This window comes from Mytilus trossulus, chromosome 13 (assembly GCF_036588685.1).
Source record: "Mytilus trossulus isolate FHL-02 chromosome 13, PNRI_Mtr1.1.1.hap1, whole genome shotgun sequence".
Taxonomy (NCBI): Eukaryota; Metazoa; Mollusca; class Bivalvia; order Mytilida; family Mytilidae; genus Mytilus; species Mytilus trossulus.
In genome coordinates, this window is record NC_086385.1 from 14,159,750 (window position 1) to 14,169,375 (window position 9,626).

General features: G+C 34.7%; 1 protein-coding gene across 1 annotated transcript in view; it reads right to left on the bottom strand.

Moving 5' to 3' along the window:
* LOC134694105 (uncharacterized) overlaps window positions 1-3,909 on the bottom strand; it is a 59,777-nt gene extending 55,868 nt beyond the window's left edge. The window contains exons 1-2 of the mRNA XM_063555100.1: window positions 3,817-3,909; window positions 3,261-3,359 (exon numbers count right to left, since the gene is read on the bottom strand). Coding sequence (XP_063411170.1) covers window positions 3,261-3,359; window positions 3,817-3,909 — 192 coding nt within the window. The remainder of the gene's footprint in view (window positions 1-3,260; window positions 3,360-3,816) is intronic.
* Between the last annotated feature and the right edge of the window lie 5,717 nt (window positions 3,910-9,626).

Below are 9,626 nucleotides of genomic sequence, written 5' to 3' on the forward strand. Positions count from 1 at the left end.
ATTTCTATCATATTGATTTTGCTTGTTTACCTGAGACAATCTGATATTGAGCACTGACATGATTGACACAAAAAACATCCCTAGATTATATTCATCCTTATAGGAGTTTTGATTTAAGGTGTTACCATCGGTGTCATAATCAGTGTATCAAAAACAGGATGTCCATCAATGGTTTATACATTGTAAGGCAACATCGTGGTTGGTGTTTGAATTCAGGATGTTTTTGTCAGTAATGTATGAATTTGGGATATCACCATTTTTGGTGGATGAATTGAGGGATTCATTATCGGTGGTGTTTGCGTTGAGTGTGAAATTTTCAGTGGTGTTTGTAGCAAGATTATCAACATTTTTTACTAATGAATTGATGACGTCATCATAAGGGGTGTTTAAATTGAGGATGTAATCATTAGTGGTGTGTGAAGCAGGATTTTCCTTTTTTTTTTGGCTAATAAATTGAAGAGGTTATTGTCAGTGGGGTGTGAATAAGGTATTTGAATGACGTATATTACCATAATAGATCGGTTAATTGTAGGCGTCATTTTCAGTGGTAAGAGAATGACGTATATAACCTATGTTGGTGGGTGAATTGAAGGTGTTATTATCAGTGGTGTGGGAATGACGTATATTACCATTATTCGTCGGTGAAATGTAGGCGTCATTATCAGTGGCGTGATAGGATGGATATTATTAATATTAGCGGGTGAATTGATATCGTCATTATCCGTGGTGTGAGAATGACGGATATTACCATCATTCCTCGGTGAATTTTAGGCGCCACTATCAGTGGCGTGAGAATGATGAATATTATTAATATTAGCGGGTGAATTGTAGGCGTCATTATGAATGGTGTGTGAATGACGGATGTAACCATTATTGATAGATAAATTTAAGGCGTCATTATTAGTGGTGTGGGAATCACGGATAATACCATTATTGTAGTGTGAATTGAAGGCGTCATTATCAGTGGTGTGAGAATGACGTATATTATCATTAATCGTCGGTGAATTGTAGGCTTCATTATCAGTGGCGTGAGAATGATGGATATTATTAATATTAGCGGGTGAATTGAAGGCGTCATTATCAGTGGTGTTGGAATGACGGATAATACCATTATTGGTGGTTCAAGTAATGGAATCCTCATCAGTAGTGTGTATTAGTGATATCACTTTTAATGGTGAATGAATTTAAATTTTATTATCAATGGTAATTTAATTCAGGGTGTCATTAACAGTGGTGTGTGAATTAGCATCACCATTTGTTTGTAAACGAATTTAAAATGTGGTGTTAGAATATGGAATTTCACCATTATTGATGGATGAATTGACCGAATGGGCATGAGAGGTTCGTTATGTGATAGAGGTATATCATATCTTTTATGAATGAATTGAAACAGTCATTATCAGTTGTCTGTGAATTACGGATAACACCATTTTTAACGGATGGATGGCTAAGGGATATCAGAATTTAGGTGGATGAATTTAAGGAGTCAACTTAGGATATTACTATTATTTAGGAATGAACTGAAGGATTTATCATGAGTGAGTGGCGAGTGAATAAGGAAAACCAATATATTTCATTGATTAATTGAATGCGTTAGCACCAGTTGTGTAGGATTGGGGATATCACTATTCTTAATGGATAAAATTGAGAATCGAAAGGAGGAATGTATCAAAGAGACAACAACCCGACAATAGAAAAAAACAACAGCAGAAGGTCACCAATAGGTCTTAAATGTAACGAGAAATTCCCGCACCCGGAGGCGTCCTTGAGCTGGTCCCTAAACAAATATATACTAGTTCAGTGATAATGAACGCCATACTAATTTCCAAATTGTACACGAGAAACTAAAATTAAAATAATACAAGACTAACAAAGACCAGAGAAGAATTGAGGGTGCCACCATAAGTGATACAACCAGTGGTTTGCAATTCACCATATGACCATCAATAGTGTGACCGTACAATGTAAGTACTTTGCAATTGTACAATGTCATTGTCAATGTCGTGGTGTGCGAATCATCGTACCACTATCAATGATGTGACCACTAGTGGTTTGCGAAATCACCATGTCATCATGAATAGTGTGACCGTACAATATAAGTGTTTGGCGATTGTACAATGTCAGCGTCAATGTCGTGATCATCAGTGGTTTGCGAATTTATTATGACATTAGTGGTTTTCGAATAACCCTATTATCATCCATTTTGTGCCTATCAATGTGTTACAATTTTCCAGGTCAGCATCAATTGTGTTGTTATGAGAAGTTTGAAAATTTACCCTGTCATCATCATATGTATTTGAATTTAAGGCGTCATCTTTATGTTTTAAGATTGTCACCATCATAAGTGCATGAATTGAGGATGTCGTCATAATTACTTCGCAATTTTCTACACCCTTTATCACGGCAATATGATTGTTGTATGAACTAATGGATCCTGATTATCTAAAGTGTCTGATTATTAGATGTCACCATCAGTGATTTTTTAATGTAGGATGTCACTATCGTTGGAGTGTAATTTGAAACGGTTTAATCACCAGAGGTGTGTGAATTTAAGGGTGTCTTTAAATAGCAGTGGTGTGTGTATCTAAAGGGTGTCATCATAAGTGGTTAATGAATAAAAAGAGTGTCACAGTTAGTGGTATGTGAATTCAAAGGAATTCATCATCAATAATATGTGAATTTAGGGTTCAACCATCAGTGGCATGTGAATTTTAGGTATCAGCGTCATTAGTTTGCGTACGACTTTTTGTCGTCATCATCATTAATTTCTGATTTTAAAGTTTCACCATAGGTGGGTGCAAATTCAGGTTCCCGGATTTAGGGTAATTCATATATTCTACAAAACATCAATTAAAATACAATTCTATGACTATGATCAAATAATTATGTAAAATGTTTTTTTTAAATGTACAAATCATTTGAAACAAGAGAAGTGAATTGAAATTTCTCTTTATATAATTCAATAGAGTATCAACCATGATCAAAATATTTTTTCTAAACTGTATCTGTATGATTATTAGCATTAACTCCATGTAAAATCAGAGGTTAACATAATAATATTTTTGTACGAAAAACAAAACAAATCACCTTTATCATGTTGACTATCTCAATTAGTTTGGCGATGAAAATGTTCACACTATATATTTTAATCTAACAAGTATGTGTTGTCCATTAAATCTGTCTGATTTTACAACCTGATTTTTAATGATTCAATATAAAAAGAAATATGATCAGACTAAGGTGATAATATCTATAATCACCTTGTCAGTTGCTTCCTTGTCACAGCCGACTTTTACCAGATAACGGACTACTTCTAGGTGTCCATGGTAGGCAGCACCAGATACTGGTGTGCTTTCATTCTGTATTAAAACAGACATACAAACTTTAGTCATTAATTGAAAAATTGTGTGTAATAAATATAAATGATAAACACGTTGTGGACAAACTGTAATTATGTACAAGTTATAACTATTATTTTTTTTGGGGTAAAAGTTATCAGCTGTCTTTTATTAACCGCTTAACACAAATGGATAACTCAACCCCACTGTTCTTTGTTTCGCATATTTCTATCATATTGATTTTGCTTGTTTACCTGAGACAATCTGATATTGAGCACTGACATGATTGACACAAAAAATATCCCTTGATTATATTCATCCTTATAGGAGTTTTGATTTAAGGTGTTACCATCGGTGTCATAATCAGTGTATCAAAAACAGGATGTCTATCAATGGTTTATACATTGTAAGGCAACATCGTGGGTGGTGTTTGAATTCAGGATATTTTTGTCAGTAATGTATGAATTCGGGATATTACCATTTTTGGTGGTTGAATTGAGGGATTCATTATCGGTGGTGTTTGAGTTGAGGGTGTCATCTTCAGTGGTGTTTGTAGCAAGGTTATCAACATTTTTTTACTAATGAATTGATGACGTCATCATAAGTGGTGTTTTAATTTGAGGATGTAATCATCAGTGGTGTTTGAAGCAGGGTTTTCCTTTTTTTTTTTGGCTAATGAATTGAAGAGGTTATTGTCAGTGCTGTGTGAATAAGGGATATCACCATTATTAGTGCACCAATTGAATGTGTCATCATCAGTTGTTGTGTAAAAAAAATAAAGGGATCAACAGAAGTGACTTTATACGGGGTCATTTTCAGTGGTTTGTGAATTTAGAAGTGTTTCACTATCAGTTGTGTGTGTATTAAGGGTGCCATCATTACTAGTATGTGAAATTATTGGATGTCATTATTAAAAGACTGTTAAATATAGGGTGAAATCAGTATTGTATTAATTAAAGGTATCAACATTAGTTGTATTTGATTATGTAGTGTCAACATCAGTGGTGTGTAATATTTGATTGAATCATCAGTGGTTAATGTTGATGGTGTCACATTCAGTGGTGATTGATTTTAGACCTACATAATCACTGGTGTTATACATTAAGGGTGTTAACATGAATTGTGCCTACATTTTGGTTGTTGTCGTCAGTAGTATGTGAATATAGGATGTTACCTTTAGTGTTGATTGGATTTAGCGTGTTACTATCAGTCGTCTGATATTTCAGGGTTTCACCTTCCAGAGGTGTATGTATTAGGGATACCAACATCAGTGGTGAGTAAATTTAATGATTCATCATCCCTGTCATCAGGTGAGTGAAGGGTCACCACCATTAGAGTGTGAATTCAAAGGGGTTCACAATTATCAGAGTGAACAGTTGAAGGGTTTCATCATCAGGGATAAGTGAATTTAAAGCGTGTCACTATCTGTGATGTTCAAGTTTAAATGGTTTTAGCATTAGCGGTGTGTGAATTTGCAGGGTTTTTCTATCAGTGGTGTGTGAATTGAAAGGGTGACTCCATAATTAGTGTGATCAGTTGAAAGGTTTCATCTACAGTGCTGTGTGAATTTAAAGCATGACACCATCAGTAATATGTAAATTTAAAGGGTTTCACCGTCAGTGGTTTGTACAATTAGGGTTTCAACATAAGTGGTTTTGTAATTTATGTTGAAACCATCACTTGTGTATGAAAATTAGGGCGTCATTGTCACTGATTCGTGATTTCAGGGTGTCACCATAAGAAGGTGAAAATTGAGGATGTCAGAATCGGGCATGTGTAGTTGTATGTGAATTAATGATGTCACGATCAGTGGTGTTTGATTTTAGGATGTCACCATTAGTGGTGTGTAAATTTGAAGGGTTTAACCATCAGTGGTGTGTGAATTAAGGGTGTCGACAACAATGATGTTCGAATTTGAAAGGTTTCAACATCAGATGTGTAGCATGTCACCATCAGTGTTGTGTGAATTTAAAGAGTTTCACCATCAGCTGTGTGTAAATATTTGAGGATGTCAGAATCGGGCATGTGTAGTTGTGTGTGAATTAATGCTGTAAATATCAATGGTGTGTAAATTTAGCATGTCACTATCAGTGGTGTGTGAATTAAGGGTGTCATCAGAGATGTATATTTTAGAGATCTTACCATTTAACTTGGATGTATTGTAGACGTCAACATCAGTTGTGATAAATAAGCAATATAACCATGTTTGCTGGATTAATTGAAGGAGTCATAATCAGTTGTGAGAAAATTTATGGATATTACCATAGTTGGTTGATGAATTCAAGGCGTCAAAATACGTTTGGTGAGAATTAGGATTATCACCATTATTGGCGAATGCATATTTAGGCTGTCATCATTAGTGGGGTGATAATAAAGGATATTACTATTATTGCTGGATGAATTGAATGTATCATCGTCAGTTGGTATGTGAATGATGATTATAATCATCTTCATTCACGGAAACATCGACGGTGTCTCCATCTCAGTTGTTTGTTAATTTGGAATTGTGCATGATTTTATTGGCCTACACTTTCACTGGTAAGTGAATTTAAGAGTGTTTCACTAGCAGTGGTATGTAAACATAAGTGGTGCTTGAATTTGAGATGATTTAGTGTCGCAATCAGTGGTGATTGATTTAAGAGCGCCCGAATCACTGGTGTTATGTAGGTTGTTAACATCAGTGGTGCCTACATTGTTGTTGTTGTCGTCAGTGGTGTGTGAATATTGGGTGTCACATTCTATATTGATTGGATTTAGCGTTTAGTGCGTCACCATCACTGATTCATGAGTTCAAGTTGTCAACATCAGTAGTGTATGAATAAAGGGCACCTTTTTAGTTAATTCCAGATGTTAAGGTGTTTACATCAGTGATGCGGTATTTCAAGATGTGATAATAAGTGGTGTGTGAATTTAATGTGTAATCATTATATTTGTTCATTTATGGTCATAACTATGAGCAGTAATTTTCTACATCTTTGTTACTATCAGCGGTGTGTGAATTTATTGGTCTTGGTTATCTTAGATGTAAGAATATCAGGAGCCACTATCAAGGTATTTGACTTTGTTGTGTCATAGCCAGTGGTGTGTCTTTTTCATTTATGTTTTCATTTAGGATGTCACCATCATTAGAGTGTGAATTATAAGGGTGTCACCATTGGAAGTGTGTGAATTTAAAGGGTTTCACCTTCCGTGGTCTGTTAATTAATTGTGTCACAATCATTGGTTGGTTAATTTAGGGCGTCACGAACAATCATGAACGAATTTCAAAGGTTTCAACACCAGATGTGTGGCATGTCACTTTCAGTGGTGTGTGAATTGAAAGGGTTTTACCAGCAGCTGTGTAGGAATAAATAATGTCACTATCAGTTGTGTGTGAATTTACGATTTCACCATCAGTGATATGTGAATTTGAAGGGTTTTACCGTCAGTGGTGTGTTAATTAAGGGTGTCACAAACAATGATGTACAATTTAAACAGTTCCAACATCAGATGTGTGTTAATCTTATGTGTGTTACCAATCTGGAGTATTTATTACGAATACCACCATTATTGGTTGATGAATAAAAGCTCTATCCTCAGTGGTATATGAATAAGTGGTATTACCATAATGGGTTGCTGAATTGAAAGATTCGTCATCAGTGATGTATATATTATAGATGTCACCATTTTTAATGGGGGAATTGAAGACGTCAGCATCAGTTGTTTTTAAATTCTGATATTCCTTTTATGAAAATATTTATTGAAGACGTCATTATCAGAGGTGCTAGATAAGCGATTTCAACATCTTGGAGAAGTCATCAAAAGTAGTATGTGAATTAGGTATATAACCAATTTTGGTGGATTAATTGAAGGAGTCTTATCAGTTGTTAGTGAATTATTGATATTATCATAATTGTTTGATGAATTAAAGGCGTCAAAATTAGTTGGGTGAGAATAAGGATTATCACCATTTTTGACGGATGCATATATATATAGGCTGTCATTATTAGTGGGGTGATATAAAGGATATTACTATTATTGCTGGATGAATTGAATGTATCATCGTCAGTTTGTATGTGAATGAAGATAATCATCTTCATTGGCGGATAAATTGACGGTGTATCCATTTCAGTTGTGTGCTAATTTTAAGTGGTGCGTGATTTTATGGGGCTTCACTGTCACTGGTAAGTGAATTTAGAAGTGTTTCACTAGCAGTGGTGTGTAAACATAAGTGGTGCTTGAATTTGAGATGGTTAAATGTCGCAATCAGTGGTGATTGATTTAAGACCGCCCGAATCACTGGTGTTATGTAGCTTGTTAACATCAGTGGTGTCTACATTGTTGTTGTTGTCGTCAGTGGTGTGTGAATATTGGGTGTCACTTTCTGTGTTGATTGGATTTAGAGTTTAGTGCGTCAACATCACTGATTCATGATTTCAAGTTGTCAACATCAGTACTGTATGAATATAGGGCATCATCGTAGTTAATTACGAATGTTAAGGTGTTAATATCAGTGATGAAGTAATTCAAGATGTGAATTAAATGTGTATCATTTGTAAACATTTATGGTCATAACTATGAGCAGTTATTTTATACATCCTTGTTACTATCAGTAATGTGTGAATCATTTGGTCTTTATTATCTTAGATGTATGAATATCAGGTGTTCTTATCAAGGTCTGTGACTTTGTGATGTCACAGCCAGTGGTGTGTCTTTATCATTTATGTTTTCATTTAGGATGTCACCATCCTTAGAGTGTCAAATAGAAGGGTATCACCATTAGAGGTGTGTAAATTTAAAGGGTGTCACCATCAGTGGTCTGTTAATTTATGGTGTCACCATCATTGGTGGATGAATTTAGGGTGTCACCATCAGTGGTGTATAACTTTATGATGAAACCAGCACTGGTGGACGAATTTTTGGCGACATCATCACTGATTCATGATGTTACGTTTAACCATAAGTAGGTGCGAATTAATTATGTCGGATTTAGGATGTGTGAACTTATATATGTTTTTATTATTATATATTCTAGATAAATGCAATTAATTGATCCAAACGAGTTTCGAGAAGATTACATGGTATTGAGGAATGATGCAATGGTATCAAGCAAAGAGCAATGCCATATTATAAAGAGAGTTTTTTATCTATCAACAATCAAGTGATAAAATCTTCTACATGAGAAAATCACTTAGGCACTAACAATTAAACCTTCCCTCACATTGACTAACCAAATTGATGTGATCTGCTCAAAAATTTCATCTAGGCAATATCTACTATTAAAGATTTAGATTTTCTAAATCTAGAATAATGAAACTTGTTAGTAATATATGTTCGTGTGGAGTAGGTGTAGCAGTGAGGGTTTAAATTGAATATCAAAATTACAAAAGATAGCTAGACTAATACTAGAAACAGACCCTTTCGTTCCTTATGATTCCTTATTCAAACACTTAAACTGTATGACAATAGAACAGAGAATAAAATATCACAAAATTAGTATGCCTTTAAAATGATGCCCCGTCATATTTTACTAATGAGTTTCATTATGTTTCAGACAAAAGTCCATACCCCTTTAGAAATGCTGTTCACAGAACCCTCATACTCCTTAAACTAAAATTATAATTGTTTCAAAAATCTGTTTATGTATTCTGGACCATTTTTTTTTGGAATGATTTGCCAATACCGTTAAGAAATATTACAAGTGTAAGTTCTTTCAAATCCAAATAACAGATAGTTTCTTGCTATAAATCTAGCTGTATAAATAATATTGAAAACTTATTATGTCATCATTTGTATTTTTTCATAACATTTGAGCAGTTGCATTGCACGTTACTAAAATACTCGACTTTTCATAATAAGTTATGCAATGCATATGTTTGCATATTGATTGATTTTTGTCTCGCCTTGACGGAGTCAAAAAGTAAGACATATGTATGCTGTTTTCGGCTTCGGCGACGGCTACGGCGACGGTGTCAACAATGTATTAGTTTGTGATTAGCTCAGTTTTATGGGGAACCACTTGTGGTATGTCAATGATAATTGGTATGCAGATGTATTACCATTGCCACATCTCATTGCCATGGAGATTATTTGGCTCCGCCCCCTCAGTCATGGTCTATTGACTTTGAATGGTTTGCTTACTTTACATGTATTAGTTTGTGATTAGGTCAGTTTATGGAGATCCACTTGTGGTATGTCAATGATAATTGGTATGCAGATGTATTACTATTGCCACCTCTCATTGCCATGGAGATTTTTTGGCTCCGCCCCCTCAGTCATGGTCTATTGACTTTGAATGGTTTGCTTACT